This window comes from Chenopodium quinoa, unplaced genomic scaffold, assembly GCF_001683475.1.
Source record: "Chenopodium quinoa cultivar QQ74 unplaced genomic scaffold, ASM168347v1, whole genome shotgun sequence".
NCBI lineage: Eukaryota > Viridiplantae > Streptophyta > Magnoliopsida > Caryophyllales > Amaranthaceae > Chenopodium > Chenopodium quinoa.
In genome coordinates, this window is record NW_018742881.1 from 1276671 (window position 1) to 1302717 (window position 26047).

The window sequence follows — 26047 nt, forward strand, 5'->3', positions numbered from 1 at the left end:
TATGATGGCACTACTAACCCGGAAGACCATCTGATGGCATTCACCAACCTGATGTACCTTCAAGGGTTGGATGATCCCACTTGGTGCAAGTGTTTCCCAGCAACTCTCAAGGGAATTGCACAGCAATGGTTCGGCAACCTGCCGACTGGTTGTGTAAACAGTTTCAGGACGCTTGCTTACTTATTTGCCTCCAACTTTGCAATGAACATCCCTGCGAAGAAAACGACCCTTGATTTGGGAACAATTCAGCAGGGTGAAAAGGAGGGGCTTCGTTCCTACATCAGGCGGTTCAACCTGATGAGAATACAGATTCAAGGGTTACCGGATGAGGTAGCTTATACTGACTTTTTTAGAGGTCTCAAAGACGGGTCTACCTTCAAATTTGATTTAGTTCGAAAAAGGGTGGCGACTCTTCAAGAGGCCTTGATTGAAGCAGAAGCCTATATACAGGCGACTGATCTGTGTACAATGAAACAGTCGGACGGGAAGAGGTTCGACAATAGAGAAGGACGACAGAAACAGTCGTCCAACAAAGATGAAAAAAGAAAAGGGGTCTGGGCGGCTGATTCCTCTAAACAGCCGGCCAAGAAGAAAAAGGAATTCAAACCATACTCCCCAAAGTATGTGTTTAACAAGGATAACCAGTTTATCCTAAAAGAAATAAAGGGACGGCTCTCAATTGAGAAACCGCTCCCCATGAAGGGTTCTGCGAGCAACCGGAACCAAGACAAAATCTGTGCTTATCATGATGACATTGGTCATCACACCAACGACTGCATTAGTCTCATGCGGTACCTAGACCGCTTGGCTGATCAAGGTGATCTTGACACTTATGTCAAGAAATCTACGGGGAATACTTCCTCAAAAAAGCAGTCGGCCAAAAAGAATCAACAGGCCGACAGTTCCGATACAGATGATGCAGTCGTCTACACCATTGCAGGCGGCTTCTCAGGAGGCGGCCCCACTATTAGGGGCAACAAAGATAATATAAGGCGGTTAGATGTAAATTCCGTTCACCAAGAACGACCGTCCAAATATACATTTCCTGAGATTGTCATCACTGAAGAGGATCTAGGAGGAATAAGGGGGCCGCATGACGACCCTCTCGTTATTGAATGTAAAGTGGCCAACCAGAGAGTTGGTCGAATCCTCATAGATACTGGGAGCTCTTCAGATCTCATCAGCAGCAAATGTCTGTCAAAACTGAAATATCAGACGGACTGCATACATCCGGCCTCCCACCCTTTAATAGGGTTTGGAGGAGGAGTCGTCCACCCACTGGGACGAGTTGATCTACCCGTCCGCCTGGGCGAAAAAGGGGAAGGACGACACATGGTAGTCCGATTCCTAGTTGTAGAGGAACTCTCTGCCTACAACATGATTCTGGGTCGCCCAACCCTGAATAGTGCCAAGGCTGTTATAATCCCGTCACTTATGCTGCTTAAGTTTGAAAGGGACAATGGAACAGTCGGCTCCCTAAGGGGAGATCAGAGGATGGCCCGAGAGTGCTATCTCTCGGATGTCAAACCCACTGCTAAGGCCACTGGGTCAAGTGGAGAAAAAACAGACCTTGACAATGTCAAGGAAAGTGCGCCTGTTCAAGAAACAGGCGACAGAAAAAGAAAGGCGTCCCAGACAGAGTCCGCCAGAAAGGCAAGAAAATAGCAATCATTGGCAGAGGACCGGCCGGATGAGTTCCGCCCTCAGCCGGCTGGTGAGCATACGGACCTGATATTAGACGACTCCCGCCCTGACCGAACAGTCAAAGTTGGGACGACTGCTCTGAGAAACCTTGGTGATGACTTTCACAACCTGTTGAAAGAATACAAGGACATCTTTGCATTTGAAGTCCATGAAATGCCAGGCATTAGTCCTGATCTGGCAATACACAAACTCGCTGTGGATCCGAAAAAGAAGCCGGTACGGCAAAAGAAGCGGAACCATGGTGAAGAAAGAGGTCAGGCGGCCGCCGCCGAAGTCAAAAAATTACTTGATGCAGGGTTCATTCGGCAATGTTACTTCCCAGATTGGGTTGCAAATGTGGTACTTGTTAAAAAGCCGAATGGCACCTGGCGAATGTGTGTAGACTACACAGACTTGAACAAGGCGTGCCCCAAAGACAGTTACCCTCTGCCCAAAATTGATAACCTGGTCGACTCAACAGCCGGCCATGCCTTGATGAGTTTTATGGACGCCTATTCTGGTTTTCATCAAATTCCTTTGTGGAAGAAAGATCAGGAGAAGACGGCCTTCGTCACTGATCAGGGATTATACTGTTATACGGTCATGCCGTTTGGTCTTAAGAATGCCCCGGCTACATTCCAACGAATGATAAACACAGTGTTCTTTGATCAGATTGGGAGAAACGTCGAGGCATACATTGATGATATGATTGTTAAGACTAAACTTCAGAAAGATCATCTGACGGACCTCCGAGAAACTTTCGCCACACTTAGGCGGCACCATGTCATGCTCAATCCCAAGAAATGTGTATTTGGAGTTGAGTCTGGGAAATTTCTCGGATTCCTTATCAACCAGAGAGGAATAGAGGCGAACCCTGAGAAGGTACAGGCGGTCATTGACATGCAGTCGCCTCGTACCGTCCGAGAGGTTCAGAAGTTAACAGGTTGTCTGGCGGCCTTGGGAAGATTTCTAAGCCGATCAGGCGACAAATGCCTATACTTTTTCCAGGCAATTAAGAAAAAGGCAAGGTTTGAATGGGGGCCGGATGCTGAGGCCGCCTTCCAGAAATTAAAGGTTCACTTGCATTCCTTGCCGAGGCTGGTCAGCCCTTTGCCCAAAGAAAATCTCTACATGTACCTGGCCGTCTCTGATCATGCGTTAAGCGCGGTGCTCCTTGCTGAAAGGGACGGCTGTCAACTTCCGGTCTACTTTGTCAGTCACGTACTGAAAAATGCCGAGTTGAGGTATCCCCTAGTGGAGAAATTTGGTCTTGCACTCTTCATGGCTGTTAAAAAATTGAAGCCCTACTTTCTGGCACATGCAGTCGTCGTGTATACCGACCAACCGATCAAACGGCCCCTTACCACCATGGAGTCCTCCGGACGAATGATCAAATGGGCCATAGAAATGCAGAGTCTCGAAGTTACTTTCGAGCCTAGAAAAGCAGTGAAGGGGCAAGCCTTTGCTGACTTTATTGTAGAGATGACTCGTCCTCCTGACTCTCAAGTTCCAGACCAAGTCTGGAAGGTATATGTGGACGGAAGCTCTACTTCAAACGGTTGTGGAGCAGGCGTCGTATGTCAATCTCCAGAGGGCGACAGGTTCGAGTATGCTCTACGCTTCAGTTTCCAGGCTTCAAACAATGAGGCAGAATATGAAGCTTTACTAGCCGGGATCCGCATGTGTAAGGCGGCCGGGGCAAGGAAAATAGACGCCTGTTCTGATTCACAACTGATAGTGAGTCAGTACAATGGCGAATACGAAGCAACACATCCGGCCATGATCAAATATTTACAGGCGGTCCGACAAGCAGTCGGCTCCCTCGAGGATTTCCATCTGATCCAAGTACCGAGATCAAAAAACAACCAGGCAGATGCACTCTCGAAATTAGCATCATCCGCCTCCTCCGATACTCCTCGAACTGTGTTTTGGGAAGTAATGGAGAAGAGAAGCATCGAGGAAAATCCTATTGGAATTCTAGACAGAAGCTCAACCTGGATGGATTCAATCAGGGCATATCTGACAAACGGTACACTGCCGGATGATCCTCAACAGGCGGCATCACTGAAAAAACGAGCCTCCTGTTTTGAAATGATACAGGGGGAACTGCACAAGAGGGGGCACCTTCAACCCTTCTTAAAGTGTGTTACTCCTGAAAAGGGACGAGAGATACTAGATGATCTTCACTCTGGTTTCTGTGCTTCCCATATAGGTGGTAGGATGCTTGCTCAAAGGGCAAGGCGGCAGGGCTACTTTTGGCCTACTTTGGAAGCAGATGCAATGGAGATGGTGAAAAAATGTGACAAGTGCCAAAGGTTTGGGAAATTAATTCACCGTCCGGCTACTGACCTCACTACCATTCACAGCCCACTACCGTTTGCTAAGTGGGGCATGGACATTCTGGGTCCATATATGCCTGCTACAGGCGGCAGAAGGTATATACTTGTTGCCGTTGACTACTTCACTAAATGGGTAGAGGCGGAGGCTGTAAAGGGAATCAAGACGAAAGATGTAATTTCATTCATTTGGAAAAACGTCATCACTCGGTTCGGGGTTCCCATGTCTATGGTTTTTGATAATGGTCCCCAATTTGAGACGCCTGGTCTCAAAAGCTGGTTGGGAGACCAAGGAATTGGACATTACTTTGCATCTGTCGGCCGTCCACAAGCAAACGGCCAGGTAGAAGCCTTTAATAAAATCATCTCAGACGGTCTCAAGAAAAAAATTGAACGAGCAGGCGGCCTATGGGCAGATGAACTACCACATGTTCTTTGGGCCATTAGGACGACTGAAAAAGGGGCGACTGGAGAAACTCCATTCCTCCTAACTTATGGTGCAGAAGCTGTTCTTCCAATAGAACACTAAGAGCCGACTCTTCGAGTAATGCTATATGACGAAGAGGCAAACTGGGAAGCTATGCGCCTGGCATTAGACTCACTTCCTGAAAAGAGGGGCAATGCTGTTTTGCGCCATGAAATCTACCGCCTGAGAATGACTAGATCATACAACAAAAAAGTGCACAGGCGTCCACTCAAAGTAGGGGACTTTGTACTTAGAAAAATGGAAGCAGTTGGTAGGGCTAACGAGTCTGGCAAACTAACTCCCAACTGGGAAGGACCCTACCGAATCTATGCGGAAGTCAGGGACGGTACCTACCGTCTGGAAACACCAGACGGACAACCGTTGCCTCGAACTTGGAATGTAGATAACCTTAAGAAATATTTCTTTTGAATGATGTAAAGTAAAGAGCTACTTAATAAAGTTGGCACTTACTATTCAATTTTGTATTACGAGGGGCATGCCGTCTGTACCTTTACAGTCGGCTACTCTCCATTGAGTTTTTTCACTCTATCTTCAGAGGGGCATGCCGTCTGTACCTTTACAGTCGGCTACTCTCCATTGAGTTTTTTCACTCTATCTTCAGAGGGGCATGCCGTCTGTACCTTTACAGTCGGCTACTCTCCATTGAGTTTTTTCACTCTATCTTCAGAGGGGCATGCCGTCTGTTCCTTTACAGTCGGCTACTCTCCATTGAGTTTTTTCACTCTATCATCAGAGGGGCATGCCGTCTGTACCTTTACAGTCGGCTACTCTCCATTGAGTATTTTACTCACAATACTTAGCTAAAAAGATTAGGGCCTGGCCGACCCTGTGCCTAACAGGCGGCTACCCTTCTTTGACTTAGCACCTACGTTCACCAAGAACTTACCAAGGCCACCGGCCGAATGATCAGACCAGGCGCCTAGTCAACTGATCTAACTTTTAAAAACTAATCCGACCTGTCCCAACATTATAGCAGGCGTCCGGCGGCATCCATTCGGATGAAATTCGTCGCAGAGAGCAGCTCCCTTTTGGGTGGAACATTGTTCTATAAACTAATTACACGGCACCTATACGACTGTCCCAAAGGGCAACCACGTAGCCGTTTTTGAGACAAGGATAACTCTATCACTAACCAAACCAGTGGTAGCAGTTGACATCTGAGTCAGATGACCGCCTGTATTACTTGGGATAAATGCAGGGGGTACCTATTGAGTTAATAGCCAACAAACATTGGCGAATCAAGGGGTCTAGCCGGCCTACGCCGCCTGGTACCTCTACTTCTCAAACAAAAGTGACGGCGACTGAGTAACTCCAAAGTTAACTCATAGTCACTCCTTCAAATTTGGTATGGAACCTAAAAAGTTTGAGTCGTCCGCCTGTTTTATACAAACAAGGGCACTCGAACCCCTATTCCTACTGGATAACCTATTGAGTAAATAGCCAACAAACATTGGTAAATCAAGGGGTCTAGCCGGCCTACGCCGCCTGATACCTTTACTACTCAATCAAGATTGTGACGAAGACTAAGTAACTCCTATGTTAACTTAATAGTCACTCAAACTTAGTACTGAGCCTAAAAGGTACGAGTCGTCCACTTGTTTTTAATAAACAAAGGCTCTCAACCAATACTCTTGCTAGGTTAACAAATAACAAATTAGAGGCCAACATTGGCAATAAAGGGAAACAACCGGTACCCGCCGCTTGTTTTCCTACTTAAATTCCTTGGCTACTTGGTAATTCTAATTACTTGGTCAAATTGAATAAAGAGTTCGAATACCGATTGATTAAATGGCCGACTGATCATCTATCCTGGAAACAGACAACCAGTCGTCCAGGGGCATAGGCGGCATACTTACTATTTGTACCTGTCTTAACGTTCGGCCATACACAACAGTCTGTCTAGTGAGCAAATTTCAAATACTTAGACAAATTTGAACAAAAACAAAAAATTTGATTAAAATGAGCCGGCCATAAAAGACCAGCAGAATATTCAAAACCCCGGCCCCCTGGCCGGGTAATTACAAAGCAAACGGCACGCAGGCCGTGGAAAGAAAAAATATACTTAAAGCTTAAGAAGGGGGCAGTTCAGTATCAGCAGCAGCCGCCTGGTCAGCACTCTTCTTGCTGGACTCGGCCTTCGCTGCATCATCTTTTGATGCCTTTCCCCCAAGTGGCACAAGCGCCACAACAGGCTCTTCCTCCTCCAACGCAACGTCCATCGCCTCTTCTTCAGCAGCCGCCAGGATCTGTTGATTATATATTTCCGAACACTGGCGGTACGTTCTTTCCCATGAGGCAAAGTCGGCACTGGGGAACAGTCGTTCCCAGGTCATGCGTTGGATTTGGGCGGAGTCTTCCACCATCTCCCGGACGAGCTCTTGTTTTTCTTGCTCGGCCTTGTCCGAGAGCTCTTGGGTAAGACTCTTCTCCTGGTTCACCAGGCGTTCTTTTACGTTAGCCAAAGATTTCTCCATGGCTTCGTAAGAGTGCATTTTCTGGCGAAGGGGTTTCAGCTCGGCTTTAAATTTGGTGACGGTCCCCTCCAGCTCGTCAACCTTCTTTTGGGCCGCTTCTAGCTGAGCCCGAACAGCGGCGGTCGCCTGCGCCTGATAATAAAGAAGATCAATGGTCAGTACTTCATTTTGGGCAATTTGAAACATTGCTTTATCACAGCTGGAGGCGGCCATAGCCTTTGCGGCCTTTACCTCTTTGTTTTTTCCGATCAATCGGCTTGCGAAGGCTGTTGACTCGGAGCAGGGCCTAAGTACAAAGAAAAACAGGCGTCAATTTCCAATCAAAAGGGTTAACAGGCGTCCTGGAACTTCAAAAGGGTATACCTCAGCTAGGATCCCCGAAATTCCATCGAGGTCAAGGGTGCCGGCACCCTTGACCGCCTCCCTGTCAGAGGGAGGAACTACTTTAACCATTGACTTGGCTACCTCAACCAAGTCAAGTCCCTGGGGGCCGGCTGCATTAAGCAGAAGGAAAAACAAGTTAGACCTAATCAAGAAGGAAGCAAGAGTGAGTTTTTACAAGCAAGTGTCCATACATCTAGGCGGCCCCGCCTGGGTTTTTGAAGAAGTGGCCGGCTGCTTCTCAGCCGCCACTGTTTTCCTGGAAGACCCAGGAGAGCTTGCAACAGTCGTTCTCCGGGCCTTGGGGTCCGGCTGTTGCGAGGAAGAAGCCCTTGGAGTGCCAGACTGAAAACAAAAAGAGTTAGTATATGCATAATACAACTTAAAGGGGAAGAGTTTTCAAAGCTGACCAAGGGTGCCTCCTTGCTGGGGGAGTCGGCGTACGACTGCTTCATTAGTGAAACCCGCAGCATGGCCGCCGCAGTCTTAGATGCTGTTATTTTACTCATGGCGTCGGCTGAAAGAAATAAACAGCAAAGTTAGTAAAAATCCCAAGTAAACAAGGCGTGAGAAAACAGAGTATTCGTCAGGCCGGCTACCTCTAGAGCACCGACTGCCGAGGCCACAGGCGGCCAAGAAGTACTCATCATAGAGCCACTTGAAGCTCGGGACGCAGTGTAGGGGTACTTGCTCTCGTACCCCTGAAGTAGAGTTCACCCTAGTCTCTACTTTGAAGAGTCCTTTGTCTAGGATCTCTCCTTTAGCCTTTGGGGGAACAGGCGGCATGCTGCGGCCGCCTGAAAGAAGAGGCGGATCCCTGTTCCACTTGTTAAAACGTTTGTTCAGCTCCGTGTCTGAACTCTCGATAATAAGGAAGGTGTTCCGCCAATCCTTCCATTTGTTTGCCTTACCTCTCGTCATGAGGTAACCCCTGTGGCTTGTTAGTTGATACCAGCCGGTACCTCCCGACTTAGGGGTCCGGCTGAGATAGTTCATGTGGGCGAAAGCCTCAAAACTTGGCTCCACCCCGTTCAGTTCGCACCCGGCCACATAGCCGAGTACGTTTACCCAAGAGTTGGGGGCTAACTGCCATAACCCCAGATCATACCCATCTAAAATCCGCTGAACAGCCGGATGTAATGGGAAGCGCAGACCAGCTTTGATGGTCGCCACATAGCAGCCAAAACAGCCGTCACCATAGCTGGTACCAGCCGGCCAGACGACAGTATCTTCTGGATCCGGCACAAACAATAAATACTCCGGGCCCATTTTGTGGTTAGCAATAAAGCTCGCCACGTTGTCTCGCATGGTTGCGATCCGGCCCCGGGGCACCCTGCAGTAGTAGGGGGTGTTTTCCTCTCTGTAAGAGGCGGACGGCTCTGCCCAATTATCCCCCTTCTCCACTGCATGGGAACTTCTCGCCTCTTGTAGGCGGTTATGTTTTTCTTCTGAGTCAGAAGAACTATGGTCAGAAGAGCTGGAATCGGACTCGTCCCCTGACGAGTCCGAAGAGGACGACTCCTCCCCTCTCCTAGAGGGGCCCGCCTCCTCTCCCTTAGAAGGAGCAGAAGGTAAATTGGACATGTCCACGGTTAGATGAGAAGGGAACACCTTGGTCCCTCTCTCAGAACTGTCAGCTTGACAGTCGCCTCGTTCCACATCTGGCGCCTGGTCAGATGTTTCGCTAAGGAGTACCCTTTGGGAGGAGCCGTCTGAGTTTGATATTCTAGCAGTCTTTTTTGTTCTGGCCATCACGTTCTGCATAGACACAGATTCAGTCGGACTTTGTATAAAGGGCAAAGATGGGTCCAGAAAAGGGCAGGCGGCACTCCTAGTCCTAGATTCAGCCGTCCCCGGTGACCGGCTGATCACTAACTTAGGGCGTGTCGTGTGCTTCCATGGTGCCATTTCAAAAAATAAAAAGAAAATTAAGAGTAAGAGAACTGAGTTACCTGAACGGATGACAGTTGATGAAGTCCTGAAAGTTCGGGTCAGTCGGCTTGTCAGAACAGGCGGTAGGCAGAAAAAGTCCGAAAATGTCAGAGCAAGTTCAGGGGTCCGAATGTTCTCGCAAAAATTCTCAAATGTGAAAATGACCGAAGTCAGCACTTCCTTTTATAGGCAAAATGAGAAGGCGAAGGGTCGCCTCCGAATTCAAATTTGGGCGGGAGAGTCTCCCGGCCGTCTGCAAGGTGACACCTGTAACGGGCCGTCGCCTGTCACCGTGCGACACCTGTCACAGGCGACACGTGACCAGTCGCGTGCCACCTGTGAGGGGCAAATGATTAGGGGATTTTTATCCACCAAGCGCCGTTTGACAAGTGGACCAACCAGGTTCCGCCACGCGTCCTCCACGGACCACTTAAGACACGCCACGTGTCCACCCATGCCAAATGGGACAACCGGCCATCAAGGCCCATTTCAGTCTAGAAGCCCGTTCGGCCCTAGGTTTACCTTAAACCTAGAGAGTTGCACGCTTCCCAAGGCTATAAATACTCGATTAATCCTCATTAATCAAAGGACCGAATAATTAACGGAACGGAGGAGAAACATTACGGAACACACTAATAACCGGCTGATCTCGCTAGCAAGGCAGATTACCTACATTAAATACTCTCACCTAGAGAGACCTTATTACTTTAATTTCTGTATTAATTACTCCTTAATCAGGTACTAACTTGACCGTTGGAGGCGGAGCTCTCAGGAGTCTCCGTTATTTTGCAGGTACAGGCGTCCGGTTCCAGTCTCGGAATTGTAACTCTCCCGCAGGACATCAGAAAACCCCGAAACAGGTTGTATACAAGTGTTGTCATCCATATATGGATTATTTTACGTGAAAAAAACATGTCATTTTACATTTAGAGGATAAAAAACAACAAAGCTCTCTCGCATGATTTATGTAGAGTTTAAAGTTTTTTAAATGTTTCATTTTCTTTTCAAACGTCTAAAATATTATTGGATGTCATTATTATTGTATCAAAGCATCTTCTTTGATTTGATGATCTCATATCATTAAAGTAAGGTGATGCATAAAATAATCACAAAATAGTTTACTGTGTAATAGACTAATAATATCACATACTTCCAAAATAGATTAGAAAAACATAGATAGGTGAGATCTTATTTGATTTATCTTATACTTGTATAATTGTATTGTAATCCCAACATAAGCAATTGAATACCCCATTATAGTAGAAGAATAGTATGTTTATACTAGATTAGATCTCGTGTCATGTACGGTTTTTCAGTCTTTGTTACGGAGTATCAATTTAAAACTATATTTACATATAAAAATAATTTGGTCTAAAATCTATTTATTATTTTATTCTAAATCAAGCAACTTAAATTTTTTTTAATTGTTGTATGGCTACATACTGTATTATATTTGACAAATTAAATAAATCGAAGGAAAAGTAAAATATTACACATCCGTTATAAATTTACCCTAAAATGAGCAAAAGTTACATTAATATGAATAAAAGTTACCTTGTCATAAATAAAAGTTACAAAATATTTATGCTTTTATTGATAAAAGTGACCCAAAAAATTGTAAAAGTGACCCTAAATATGATAAAAGTGACCCTTGATGAACATTTTATTACTGTACACCGGATGTATACAAAAATTACTCATTATATTTTGTCAAAATTGGCCGTAAAACCTTGAAGCATGGCTTAGGTGTACTGAGCACTCTGAACTTTTCGTAGTAGCCAAAACACCACCAACTATGGTGTAAGGTGCGATACATGCCTTAAATGAAAAATTCTGGCCACTTATTTCATCGAATTAGGTGAAGTTGCACTCTCCATAATAATTTAAAGAAATGGTGAACAATTCCCATCCACTTGGCAATCTCGGATTTATCTCCTTCGATGAAATAAGTGGTCGGAATTTTTCATTTAAGACACGCGTCACACATTACACCATAGTTGGTGACTTGGTGGCGTTTTGGCTACTAAGCAAATTTCAGGGTAATCATTGCATCTAAGTCATATTTCAGGGTGACGCGGTCAATTTTGCCATATATTTTCTTAATAATTAGCTTTCTTCTATTTTGAACCTTGATGACATTTATTTATTTATTTATTTATTTTAACATTTGATCATTTTTTCATTCACTAATTATGTTATGTTGAAATACATATATTCATGATTTTTTATTATAAATAATAATTATACATTTTTTTAGAGACATTAAAAAAATTAACTACTTATATATAGGAATTTATATAAAAATATGGTTAGATATCTAAATTGGTAACTATATTATGTTACGATTTCTTTTCCTAAATTTTGGAAGAAAATTTTTTGCGTATATTTTCTATCAATTTTTTAATAGTGTTTTTTTTTAAAAAAAAAATATACTTAGGACACACCAGAAAATGACACGTATCATTGATGGTGTGTCTTTTAGTATATAGTTATAACTGAATTGATGATTATTGATTGATTGTTATAAAGAAAAAATAGGAAGTTGAGATTGGGAACCTTGAGTTTGTAGAGAAAATACAAATTATAAAAGAAGAATATAGAGATTTTATAAGCTTAAGGGATCCTTCAATGGAGTAACATAACACAATTACCCCTTTAGGGTCGACCATGTCATTCATTTCTTTGATCTTAGAATTTTTGTTTGATTTGGTGGCGAAATCGCTAAAAATGGTGGCGGACATATTAGTGGAGACAAAAGGTATCGAAAATGATGGTATTGGTGGACAAAAACTCAAACTCTTTCAATGGAGTCTATTTTGGGACACAAACCAACTCATTGTGCTCATGCCCCATAGCTTCATAAAAGGTTTAAGACTATTTGTTTGCTTGTACCAAAAAAACGAAAAAAAAAAATCATCCGTGGTGCACTTGTGCTTATGTCAAACTTGGAAACGAACCAAAAAGTGCAAAAGGGTAAAATCGTCTTTTCTAATAGCGCCATAATCTATGATGCACCCCACTAGCGGGCCTCACGTGCCATGATGGATCCATCCCATAATAGTACTAAGGACAATTGGACATAATAGGCTTGTTGATAAGAAGAATAAGAACTATGGTGTTGGAGCTTGGAGACAGAAAGTGCCAAAGGGCAAAATCGTCTTTACACATTACTCAACTAAAGCGTCGAAAGTTGTAATATTCTCTGAATTTTAAATCCGGCATGTGCAAACTTGGCGAAGTCGATGACATTACACTGTTTCATTATTTGACGAAAATCCTTATTATAAAACGTCGAAAAGTCAAAAATGCGTCAGTCAATTCTTCATCTTCTTATTACTATCTTCTTCTTCATCTTCTACCCTGATTCTGAATCAAAGGAGAAAGAATTTAAATTTCAATTCCGCCATTGTTGTTGGGGGCTAAGCAGAAAGTAATCCATCGTTTACGCCAGTTTCTAGAACAAATTTCTGCTTTACCCATCTTTGATTGGTTTCCCTTTTCTTAGTTTTGGGATTCGAGCTTATACATTGAGGTTTGTTTGATTATTTATTAATTGGGTATTTAGTGTTATTGTTAATTGATGGTATAATGGGTTGATTTGATTTGTAGTTTATATGATTGTTGACTAGATAATCTGGGTTGCTGTTAGAATTGTTTGTAGATTTAACCTATTATTTGTGATAGTGTAAGTTTGTAAGTCAGTGGAAATATAGAGATCTGCATTTTGAGACAATGGTTAGTTGAAATGGGTAATGTGCAATGTTATGGTATGCTTTAAGAATGTGGGAGCTTGAAAATTGCAAATGATTAAGGTTAAATGTTGGTGATTCAGGGAACATTCATCGGTTCGAGTCGAGTTATAGTTTCTGATTGCTGATTTTGGTTTTTGGTATAAGCCTGTTAGAATGTCATTGAGTTGGTTCAGTAAAGGGTTAATTTTTGGGTGTTATGTATCAGTTTCTCTAATTAGTAAATGTATGATGTGTGTGTATAATGAGTGAGTGTGTGTGTTGACTACTTAATGCATTGTATATTATGAGTGTGTGTTGAGTACTCAATGCATTGTAGATTATGGTCTTGACTCTTGAGTCTTGACATGAGTAATAGAAAGTACTCCTTTTAATGGAGTTGTTTAGACATATTTTTCTTTTTAAAAATTATTCTGAGAAATGGTTGAAAAAAATGGTAGCTGATGATGAGAATTCGACGTTTTTCCCCCATGGAAACATTGGCTATTGTATAGCGAAACTGCTAATTTTATGTTTGAGGAGGGAAGCTGACTAGCCGAATCTCTGTGGCAGACTCTTTAGTTGTTCATCTAGTTTTTTTAAGTCATTTACAATGTTAGTGATTTTATACAGGCTGATGGAGTGGGTGTTGTGCTGCTTATTGAGATTTACAATTGTTATATTGTTAGCAATTTGTTGTAAATTAAAGTCAGTAGAATATTGATCTAATGTTTAATGTTTTGCAGATGGAAGAAGAAGTGCAAAAGTACACGGTTGATGATGCCCTCATTGCCATGGGCTCTGGAAAATTTCAGATTTATCTCCTTGCATATGCTGGAATGGGATGGATTGCGGAAGCAATGGAGATGATGCTTCTCTCCTTTGTTGGACCAGCTGTTCAGGCAGAATGGGGCCTTTCTCCAAATAAAGAAAGTATGATAACCAGTGTGGTTTTTGCTGGCATGCTGATTGGTTCATATTCATGGGGCATAGTTTCAGATAAGTATGGGCGGAGGTGAGCTCTTCTGTCAGTTGATTACATATTCTTGGAAGCTAGGAAGTATTTGATGTAGTTAATGATGCTATCTTGTACAAGCTAAAACATATAGTGAGTGCAGATATCTTTTTGATTTAGCCTTCCCATCCATTTGTATTGTTATCATCATTTGCAAATATCTCATAACAATCATCTCTGCATATATAAAATTTACTTCTCTTGACTTTTACAAATTAACATTGGACCCCTCCACCCCTTATCTCTAAGTGTTTATTTAGCCATAATCTTGAAGTTATGTTTTAAAACTATGGAGAAGCCATATTGCCTGAACCAGAAATTATGTAGGCTTTCTCTATGCCTCTTAAAGAACTTGTTTGTGTAAGAACTTTCTAAAAACTTTAATGTAATCTGATGTCATGCTCTAGCAGAATCCTTTAATGGTTTAAAAATTATTCTGTCTGCATAAAGTAGTCATGCCTCGTTCTATTTATACGCATGTATCGTAAGATTTAGGGTAGACAGGCTTGTGTTTTTCCACAGGAATGCGAATATCAATTATTTGCATTTCTCCTATATGTCATTTTTGCCAGTTTCTGTTCTACTTCATCGAGTCTTTGACTCCTTGCTCCGATGCTAATGATTTGCCTGTATAGTTTAGCTTGTGTTTCATGTAAATTATGATAATGGTCTGAAAAAAATAAAGCTGCTCCCATACCATTTATCCTATATTCACACAGACTTGTCACTTTTATCACATTTATCTTATCTCCCAGGAATGGATTTTTCATAACTGCAATTTTTACATCAACAGCTGGAATTTCTAGTGCTCTTGCTCCAAACTATGCGACATTGATCTTCTTTCGTTTCTTTGTTGGTCTTGGTTTGGGAGGAGGGCCGGTACTCTCATCCTGGCTTTTGGAATTCATTCCTGCTCCCAGAAGAGGTACCTGGATGTCTCTGTTTTCAGCCTTTTGGACTGTTGGGACTTTGTTGGAGGCTTCACTAGCTTGGGTATTATTCTATAAACAGCATTATCATTTATCCCTCCTATATCGTTATTAGTCTTTACGAATTTGTGTGTTGTGATGGTACTGTCTTCAAAAAGAATACATCAATCTGCCATTAGCAAATGAAAAGCAGACTTTGGAAGGAAATATGTGCAGATGTAATTTCTAATAGAAAAATTCAATGATAAGACTATGCCATCATTGATACTTGAGCGTCAAAGTTTAGAAAATGATCATAGATACTCCCTCCATCCTATAATGTTTGCCAGTTCTATCTTGGAACACATTTGTACCATTTAATGAATTGATTTCTTTGATAGTGGCCTGCATCAATCAATGCACGCTTACAGTAGCAATAAAACAATGGCAGTAACCCAATTCATGTTTTTAATTCTGTTTTGGGCTTCTTTTCAGTGGGATTTTGGACAAGGGAGTATGTATCCCATGTTTGTCATGTAGGAAGAGGAATTAGAAGGGGTATGTTTCCATGGTTTGATTATCAAAGGTGGCGGTGGGGGGGGGGTGTTGGGGGATGTATGAGGGATGGAATTCATTCTGGCAACTACTTTGTATATGCTTTTTTCACCAATGAATAAAAAGGTGGAGTGTGTTAGGACTTAGGACTTGGGGAGTTGGGGTTATGATTTAATTTGTTATGGTTAGCTTCTTCAGCTATGGAATTGCCATTTATTTACTCGGTTAAAAATTGCCTTTTGTAGATTGTTATGCCTTCATTGGGTTGGAGATGGCTACTGGCATTTTCTGCAGTCCCCTCTGCAGTACTTCTCATCTTCTACCAAACTGCACCCGAATCACCCAGATATCTGTGCAGGACAGGTAGGACAGATGAAGCAGTAGAAATTTTGGAGAGGATAGCAAGATTGAACCAAGCAGAACTTCCACCTGGTATTCTTGTTTCTGATCACCAAGTTGCCAAAGTATTTGATCTTCCTTCAGAAGATGCACGTTTGCTATCACCAAATAAAGGAGAAATTGAAATAGTTGATAGCTTGGATTCTACAAGTAGTCCACAAAAAGGAACTTCTGTCTTCACCCTTCTTTCACCACAATTACTAAGGTCAACCCTGCTCTTATGGGTAGTGTTCATTGGAAATGCATTTGCATATTATGGACTTGTGTTGTTGACGACTGCTCTGAGCAGCAGTGATAATAAGTGTACTCCAAATCATTCTCCATCAGAGTCGGGGAAATCTGTGGATGTAAACTACAAAAATGTTTTCATAACCAGTTTTGCAGGTATTACCTTTGTACTTCAGATTAGGAGTGACTATCCTGTTACTTCTTGTAATAGGGACTAATTAATGTCAGCTGATTTGCTATATTCTAGAGTTTCCGGGGCTGCTTCTGTCTGCAGCAATGGTGGACAATGTTGGTCGCAAGGTTTCTATGGCATCTATGTTTTTCCTTTGCTGCCTTTTCCTACTACCATTGGCCTTCTATCAGTCCGGGGGCTTAGTAACACCCCTTCTATTTGGTGCCCGCATATGTATCACATCAACATTCAACATTATATACATATATGCCCCAGAGGTAACTTACAGTACTTAGTCTGCCAAATTTGAATTTTTATACCTTCATGCTGTAAAAAAATTCCAAAAGGTTGGACATTTCCCATTATCAGTAATCTATATATTGGTTAAGTTGTTCGTAAAAGTTGAAGAGTGATTGACTTGTGACTTTCAAAATTCAATGCATTTTAGTATCCCTGTATTCCTTATCTGTTGCTGTAAATTGTGAATGCAAAACCTCAAAAGTCAATAATTTCTGTATATTTTGCCATTCTTTACTACCTTTGGTGGTAGCTGTAGCCAATGTGATTGAGATAGTCTAGAACATCTCATAAATGCTATATATATTCTATTTAGAGAATAGTTTCTAGCTAGTCCCCCCCCCCCCCTCTTTTCCTCCCCTAGTATTATTCAAGTTCTGTAATACGAGAGTGGAACCTCTAATCTGCGAGGAACCAAGCATGCGAGGTTTTACCTGTCTTTTGGATGATTGAGGAATGAGAATTGAATAAAGTGATAAATTTGTCAGTTATAAGAGCAATTTCATAAGATAGGAAACCCAACTTTTTCTTGATTACTTTTAATGCCTTGACGACATTGATGTCCCAAATTCATGTTCAGCTGTTTGCTGACTAATGTAAAATGAGTATGTCGATATGAGTTGCTGCGTATAACTTACTTATAAAGTTTTTTTTGATCAAAGACATTAATTGAAGGCATGTTAACGAGTTTGTATTTGAATTTAAGTGGAATGTGTGGAATCTGTAAACGTCCATGATGTTGACAATTAGCATCTGTACTGTGCCATTCTACAGGACTAACAGGAGCTTACTGATCTACTAACAGACGCATATTATTCATTTTATCTATTTTTTTGGACTTTCTAATTTGCAATATTAATCTTCTGTCTATAAATGTTTGTCTAGATATACCCAACCTCAGTTCGAACAACGGGAGTAGGAGTTGCCAGCTCTATGGGAAGAATTGGTGGAATGACCTGCCCCCTTGTGGCAGTGAGTCTGATTCATGGTTGTCACCGAACTGCAGCCATTCTTCTGTTTGAGGCCATTATCTTTGTTTCTGGGGTATCTGTCTTGTTGTTCCCTATCGAAACATCAGGTCGTGACTTAAGTGATGAAGTATCTGACATGAATCAGGAAGTTGAATTAACCTGAACACCAGCAGTAATTCATACACTTGTAGACTTGACATGCTGTGGATTAGAACAGCTCTTGCAGATAGAAGCAAATTCGAAGAATTCATAACTACAGGCAATAACCCCACTATAATTGTTACTTTCTTGTAAATGATCTGAGAGCTAGCTAGATCGATCAGCGTTCATATTAGCTTTGGGGTTTAGAATTTGGGTTAGTTGAGGCCTAGTTTTTCTTGCATATCTAATTTTGTAACTTTGTAACTGATCAGTTGATTTGAGATGTACCATAAAATTTTGTTCTAGGATTGATAGAACACTTGTAAAATTTTGCTTACCTTTTTTTTTTTTTAGGTAAAATCTGAGTCATTGAGTGACAAGAGTATAAGTTTATTAAACCTTTATTTCAATTTGTTTTATTTCATAAATTGTATGGAATTTGACAGGAAAGAGAAAATTGAAAGCTTATATTTTTAAGGGTGAGTATTTACTAAATAAGTATCATGGATAATGTATTAGTGATGATAAATCCATTATGAAAGGCAAAAAGTCCAATTTAATAAATAATTTTTGGAGTTTATCAGTAAACTTTTGTCACAATACATGCTGACATATACTTCCTACCCCAATTAGAAGGAAACCACAAATTTTTTTTGGTTGCAAAAAAACACACAAATTTTGAGGTGTTAATAAAAACACATGATAATACAAAAAGTAAAATAATCTCTTTTGATTTTTCTTTGTTTTGGTTGTAATCCAATTGAACTCGATTTGTCGATTACCTCCAATGTGATCTGTGTACACATATCTTGTTCTAATTGTCCCATTTTTTTTTTTAGCTAATTTTCCCTCTTGTAATTTTGTTCATATTTTGGACAATTAGTTTTTCTTTGATGGCAATATTTGGAGGACTTTTCAAATAAACAACAAAATGTTCAAATAAGTTTCACATTAGAGTTGGGGTTTCTTGGTACATACTCTAACTATATTAAATCAATATTAGAACAAGATACACACCAACCTAAGACTTTGTGGTTACAAGTTCGAGCCGCACCAATTACAAAATGTGACTTTCGTGGCTGGAGAGTATTTTGGTATTCATAAAGTTCAAATGATGCAATTACTACCTTGCTTCATACGTATTATTTTCAACGATTTGATATGAAATGTATTGTTCCGTAATAAAAGACGGAAGAACCGGCCATTTGTCAATCCAAGACAGGTCAACATCACTAGAAGAGAGATTGGTTTATACTTATTCGACAGTCGTTATAAAACACTCTATCCTTTTTCTTCTCTTTCCTCACTTCCCAAAACCTCATCAATGGCGGATTTTCGTTTCCATTAATTTCGAATCAATTCAATTCAAATTAGCTACCCTAAATTCAATCAAATTTCTTCATTCTTACCGCAATAAACCATCAAAATCATCTCTGTTTTTCATTGATTGATGCTTGCAATCAAATTAGGGTTTCAGCAAAGTAATCAAGGACATCAATAATGGCGGAAATTTTGGTATCGTCATCATCGTCAACATTTTCAGAAGTCAGAGAATTATGGAAGGAAAACAAAGGAGGAGGTTGGGCTGCAATTGCTGCTATCTCTTTCATCTTTGTATGGCAAATTTTCAAGTTTATTTTCCCAGTTTTTCGAGGTTTAATCGCTCGATTTAGACGCAATTCTTCTTCTCCTCCTCTTTCTCTCTCCTCTGATGATGCTTCTATCTCCTCTCTTCGGTAATCTCTCATTCTATTTGCTATTTATGATTGTTATATTTTGTTTTGCCAATGCTGTAGTTTTTATTGGAATTTTGTAATTGTTTCTATTTTTTAGTTTGAATTTCCAGTTTTTATTAGATTATAAAAACGTGATTAAATAATTTGTTGTATAAATTGAATACTCCATATTATATGATGATGTTGCATCGTGGTCTCGAATGAACAAAATAGTTTAAACGTAACGAACATATAGCTTAAAGATTACGATTTACGAACATACTCGTATATTGTTTAAAGATTATAAAAGTATAGAAGTTCGAAGGTACGAGTTACACTAGAACTATTATTATGGAGTGTGTTACTTGTAATGGGCAAACTAAATCTAAAGCTGTCAAAAAAAGAAAAAGAAATAAAGCTCGAAACTGAAAACGCAATAAGCTATGTGTAGTTTTCGAAGTTAAATGAATGAAGTGCTATGCTCAAAATAGGTACCGATACCAATGTCTACTTGTGTTGAATGAATCATTTTTAAGAATTGAGTTACAGTCAGTTGCAGGTACTTCCAATGCCCTTTCTCTGTTTTGTAATAGTTGCTGCATTAAACTAACCTCATATTACTAAAGAGTCGATATGAATTCACTAAAAGATTCTTTACAATTGTGGGTCTGCCAGCTTTGCCTTTCATTTTAGTTGGGGTGTATACGAAATTCTAATCACTCTTATAAACCGGAAAATCTTTTGGAAGCATCTTAAGATAGTACTGTACTTCATATGTGTTGTGATTATCTCTCATGAAGGGAATGCATTTTTGGGCACCAGTAAAACAGGCAAGACAGTTTGATGATCACCGGAGGTATTACCTTTGGTTTGCATAGCAAACCCCATTCTTTGGTGGTGGTGGTTGTTACATGTATCATTATATATTTTTATCAAGTGTAGCTCATACTCGTAGAAATAGCTTTGCCTCTCTTGAGTATATGCTTGGGCATTGTGAATCACAGCGCAGTGCTATACTACTATCAGACTTTCTGTATATCTTGATCTGCTATACAATTGTCATCTCCAAATATCAATATCTTTCTATTTCCTTTATATTCTGATTTTCTATTTGCGCTGGATTTGATCTGCACCAAATAGCATAGATGTTAATTGTACAGATTTTTTTGATCTTCATGGGCTGATTGTGTGCAATGAGAGCAAAGTTTTTATATTTATATTATACATACTTATATATAATTATATATCCTTTTCAACTTCTCATATTACAAATTCTGCGCTTCAATTGCAGAATATCAGACCTAGTATCAGACGGTGATTTGAAAAGTTTGATTGACAATTTGGATGAGAAAGACAATGAGACTGAACAAGTTAGATGGGAAAACGTCATTGCCAAAAGCAGGACTTCTATGTCCTACCAGGCAAAATGCTGTAAACCAAAGGTAATTATTAACATTGCACCATTTCTGGTTACTGATTTAATTGGAGGGATGTTACCACGTAGGTGTTTCCTTAGATCTGGATTCTCTAGTCTCTATTTCGTGCGCGTATTTTTCTATTTTGACCAAGTGATGAAATTATTAGACATTTCTGTGTACTTCTTTAGCTTATGTTGGCATCTGGTTAAATTTTCTTTCTAGCCAGTTTCCACTGATGTTCTTTGCTTGTTGACATAGAATTTCACTACTGGTACGCTGGTAACCATATTTATTAAATTGTTTACATATTGTGCATGGATATAGAGTTGAATAATTTACTTTACAATTGCTCCTTTCTCTCTTTGTTTTAGGCTTTGGATATGTCAAATTCCTTGTGAGTAGAGTCTGAACACTTTTGGAGACTATGCTAATGGCTCATCAATCCCTTCATTACTTGCAAAGGACACAATCATTACGTTCCAAACTTCCAATTGAGTTTTAGTTGTGGAACTCTTTTCCTAGTAAAGTGTGTTTGATTGCCTTATGGTGTAGATGTTAAATTGCTTTCTGGCGGGTGACTGTTTGTCTTTCTTCTAGCTAGTTTATGAAGCAGAGATTACTGCAATGGTTTTTGCACCTCTATTTCAGAGTGACCATTTGAATTTGCATCTTGTGATACATCAATCTTTGAAAGAGATTTGAGTTATATAAGGCTTTCCTGTATAATGGGCCTGTATTAATGAGTAGGTTGTAGAACCACTTTTTTTGTGCATCTTCTGCTCAACGTTTAGCCCCATTGGTCATCCCTAACTGACGCCTCTGTCATTTCTCGATCCCTATTCTTGTTTTAAAGCAAGACTTAGGTTGCTTTGATAATCAGCGATAGTGTTACTGATGTGTGTTTCTTTGTTATTTTATGTAGGATGGTCCTATCAAATACTTGAGTGTGACTGTTTTTGAGAATTGCACCCCTGAAGCCCTAAGAGACTTCTATATGGACTGTGACTATAGGACGCAGTGGGACAAAACAGTGGTTGCTCATGAGCAATTGCAGATTGACAAAGAAAATGGAACTGAGATTGGGAGGACCATTAAGAAGTTTCCTCTTTTGACGCCCAGAGAATATGTTTTGGCATGGAAGATTTGGAAAGGCAACAATAAGACGTATTATTGCTATTCAAAGGTGAGTTCTTAGACTTTTAACCTTTCATCTTAACCTAAAATATTACCAGAGCTTCTTCAATGTTTTGTTTGACAAAGTTTGGTGTGTGACATATAGTATTGTATACTCCACATTCAGAAAAAAGATATTGCATAGTCCTTGTGGCCTTATAGAATTTCTATCAACAATGTTGAATTTTGAAGTTCTATTATGCTCTTTTTCTTACAAATAATATGATTGATGTGGATTATGATTAACTACTTCACAAAACAAAATAGACTGGAATAAATATTCAAAGAGCAGGTCAACTGATTTTCCTGATTCCTGAAACATTGTAGAAAGTCCGGGTTGACATACTGTTTGCGATGTGGAAGTTAAAAACTGAGGTATCATAATCTGTATTTGTTGATATGCTTGAATTACCTTGCTGTACATGAGTACATCATAACAGCTTAATGTTCGACAAGTAACATGTCACCTGGGAACAATAATTTTATTTAGTTTTCGTTAGTGAATCCAAATCTTCTTGATCAATGTATTATAATTAATATTAGAAAAAAAAAGTCGTTGGGGCTGCATTGTGGTGGCTAGTGGAGGGATTTTGTTATTATTAACTACTTAGAGTTGTTTAGGATGTTTGGTTCCTGTTCTGTTTACATTCCTTATATAGTATACTGGTGCTTGGCTTGGTTGTTTTTTTTTTTTTTTTTTTTTTTTTTTTCTTGTTAGAGAAGGGGCAATTAATGCTGTTGTTGCAAAAGCATTAGGAGGTTTTATGCGAGATATTTTTGAGAAATCATGTTAAAGTTTCAAATTGTTTTAGCTAGATATTCATTTCATCACCTTGTCCTTTCCCCCCTTTTTGCAGGCTAGGTTATCTTCAAATCCTCACTAGTGGCTCTAATAATTTCATATGTTGCATGTTTTTTTTACCGAGTCATTGTATTAAACACAGAGCTTCTTTGTCAATATTAAATTTTTTTTACTGGCCCAGGTGTCTTGAGCTTTTGAGTTATACTTTTCTTAGCTATTTTGCGATTGTGTTTCTCCTGAGACGTTTTGCCTATTGCTGATGACCTTCGTTAGGAATGTGAGCATCCTTTGGCACCTATTCAAAAGAAGTATGTACGTGTTGCATTTTTCAGATCTGGGTGGAGAATACGGCAAGGCAAGTAAATATATACTTCGTATATTGTTTTTCTTGTGCTTTGAGTGCCTATATTTGCTAAATGTATATTTCATCTTTCTGAAGGTGATTCTTTTTAGTATTTCTAAAATGCATCGTCTTCTGTGAAAAATCATCTGAGGTATTAGTGCTCTCTTGTTTAGTAATTGAGGATGTAGAACTGCTATTATGATGAAGAAACTAGGAGTGGTTGTATATCACAAACTTGATGAGTTGATGGTGAGTTTGTATTGCTTCAGTACCTGGAAGAAATGCAAGTGAAATCAGAATGGTGCATCAAGAAGATGCTGGTTTGAATGTGGAATTTGCAAAGTTGGCATTTGCAAAAGGGATATGGGGTTATGTTTGTAAAATGGATGATGCTTTACGCAAGTATTATTCAATCTCTCACCCGCAGTCAAGTTCAACAACGACTGCTGTTTCTGTCATTCAGAAGGTTAGGCTCAGTTATTTTTTGTCCTCCTTTTCCTTATAACCACTTTAAACTGTGTCAGCAAGCTAAAGCTTCCTTTGGAAATATCTGCCATGTTTACTATTTGGGATATCCGCAAAAAATTGTCATGTTTTTTACATTGATTGTTAAAAAAAAATAATAAAAAAAATCCCAACTTAGAATGAGTGATAAGGAATGTGTGGAATGATATAATTATTATAGCGGGTCTGTAGGGAAACCTTGTTGCCACCTTCTTATCGTTTTATGAAGGGTTGGCTCAAAGTAACAATTGTTTCTGTACATAGAGTCGGTCAGCATTCTGATGAAGATGTGAATTACCCTATTACCCCCATCCCTTTTTTTTTTTAAACTTTGCAGTTCCCACTTATGTAGGGAATCAGGGCATGGAGACTAGAACTAAATGTCTAAATGTTGTCCTAAAGCTACTACAATGGGGGCTTTATTGTATAATGAAAAATTGGATAGCTTGAAAATAAGTAGTCAAAGAAAGTATTGAAATTGAGATAGCTAGATGGGAAAGTGAGTACCTCTTTTTGGAACATTGTATAAGGAAAGTGGGTATGTAATTTGGGACAGGGCAAAATGAGTACCTTACTCTTTTGAGAAAGTTGGAGAAGTCTTTTGGGTGTTTGACTGTTTGATGCTGTAGTGACTTGTGAATAATATTCTGGTTTCATAGGCATCTTGTTATGTTGGTAATTCTTTCATAAGATACGCAAATTTGGATGTTGCTTATACTGTGATCACGGGCAATTTCTGACGTCTTATGCTGCAGTAACATTATATTTATTGGAACTTTGGGCAGAAGTATCTACTTTTGCTGCATGTTGCCTAGGAATGTTATATGATTTGCGGTTGCACACTTGATTTATTAAAAAAGGTTATCTAAAGGATTTTAAAAAGCCAGGTCATAATCACCAAAGACTTAACATTAAGTGGATTTATTTTAATCGCATACAACACTGACAGAGTATAGGCTGCTATGCTGCCTGTTATGGTAAGTGTTCTGTCATTTGCCTTCACAGGTTCACTGCACTGAAATTTAAGATGTTTATTAGCACAGAATGAAGAAGTGATTAATACAGCAATTAAAACTTGGAGTGGTAATCTATATGATTAGCAAGGTTGCTTAAAGCAATACTCCGTACTATATTACTATTTCATTGAAGTTTCCAAGCTGCAGGGTCAATATACTAATTTTCATTGAACTGAAATTTAGGATGTAATTTAGCAAAGAATTAAGTATAATTAATACAGCAATTGAAGCTTAAAAATGTGAAGGTTTACATTTTGCTGGCTTTTGGTTTATATAAATCAGCTAAGGGTTCATTTACTATCCATGCAGCCATGCGTCTAATTTGTCGTATTATAGTAAATGGTGATCTAGATCATAGGTCAACAGGAGACTTCCTCTGTAAATGCAGGATTGAGACTTAGACTGCATACATTTGTTCGATGCTTGCTCCATCCTGGGCGGGACCTCTGTAAAAAAAATCTAGTAAAGTTGTTTATATAAGTAGGAAGCATTCCTCTGTATTTGTGGTGGTAGGGATAACTGGATACTCTGGAACTGCTGGTTGTAGGCCACAATCTCTACTGTGTGCTAGTTTCGTATTGATGTAAGATTTTACAGATGTTTTATTTACTTAGATTTTTATATATAATACAGCATGATTGTAGTGGTGATTTATCTTGTATGTAGGTTCCCCGTGAACTAGATGTCATTATCAGAGCAGCACCTTCGGATATAGCTTCTGGTTCTGGTTCTGGTTCTAGCAATGGCATCAGTGGTCAGGAAAATGGACCTATTTCTCAAAAGTGCAAGAGGAAGCCTTCAAAGAAATTGATAGCTAATGGCTTGCTTCTTCTTGGAGGCTTAATCTGTTTATCCCACGGCAATCCGGGTCTAGGTGCCAAAGTTGCCATCGCTTGTGTTTTGAAGAAGTTAAGTAGCGGGGCTCATCATCTGGTCAGAAGCAGCAGGGCTAATAAAAAAGTTTATACATCATTTCATCTGTCGGGAATTCCAGATATGTAGTCGTTGGCTCCTCATTGATTCATATCTCGGCTGTACCTCATATTCCTGAGGGAATTGGAAGAAGATAGCAGAAAGATAGTGCTCATTCTAAGCTTGGAATTGTATATATGTGAGTACGTATATTATACAAGTATATCGATTGCAAATCGACTCACATGTGACTTATGTATAATTGCACTTTCCTTGTGCTTAATTTATGAGCAAAAACCACAAAATCCGATGACAATATGACATACAGTGTCTTCTGTCATTTTTTTCTTTTTGATTTGTAAGAGATATGATACACAAGTTGGTATATTGTTGTTTTTGTTAATTGAAATTGATGTAATATTTCTAACAAAGCTGACTCTGAATAATTCAGCTAGAA

The 26047-nt window shown here is 39.9% G+C and overlaps 2 protein-coding genes across 3 annotated transcripts; both read left to right on the plus strand.

The window, feature by feature from the left end:
• Nucleotides 1-12445: 12445 nt before the first annotated feature.
• Nucleotides 12446-18312, plus strand: LOC110726779 (organic cation/carnitine transporter 7-like). Of its 2 annotated transcripts, XM_021906286.1 has the most exons (6): nt 12446-12825; nt 13768-14036; nt 14792-15029; nt 15745-16282; nt 16374-16576; nt 17481-18312. In XM_021906286.1, exons 2-6 carry the CDS (start codon nt 13768-13770, stop codon nt 17727-17729), a joined length of 1497 nt encoding a protein of 498 aa, XP_021761978.1. In that variant the 5' UTR covers nt 12446-12825; the 3' UTR covers nt 17730-18312. The 2 variants fall into 2 exon arrangements, with proteins under 2 accessions (XP_021761978.1, XP_021761977.1); XM_021906285.1 differs by lacking the exon at nt 12446-12825 and having other exon boundaries at nt 13735-14036.
• A 633-nt stretch (nt 18313-18945) lies between these two features.
• Nucleotides 18946-26021, plus strand: LOC110726781 (stAR-related lipid transfer protein 7, mitochondrial-like). Its single transcript, XM_021906289.1, has 6 exons — nt 18946-19443; nt 20714-20864; nt 21763-22023; nt 23089-23170; nt 23428-23624; nt 25345-26021. Exons 1-6 carry the CDS (start codon nt 19208-19210, stop codon nt 25678-25680), a joined length of 1263 nt encoding a protein of 420 aa, XP_021761981.1. The 5' UTR covers nt 18946-19207; the 3' UTR covers nt 25681-26021.
• Nucleotides 26022-26047: the final 26 nt, after the last annotated feature.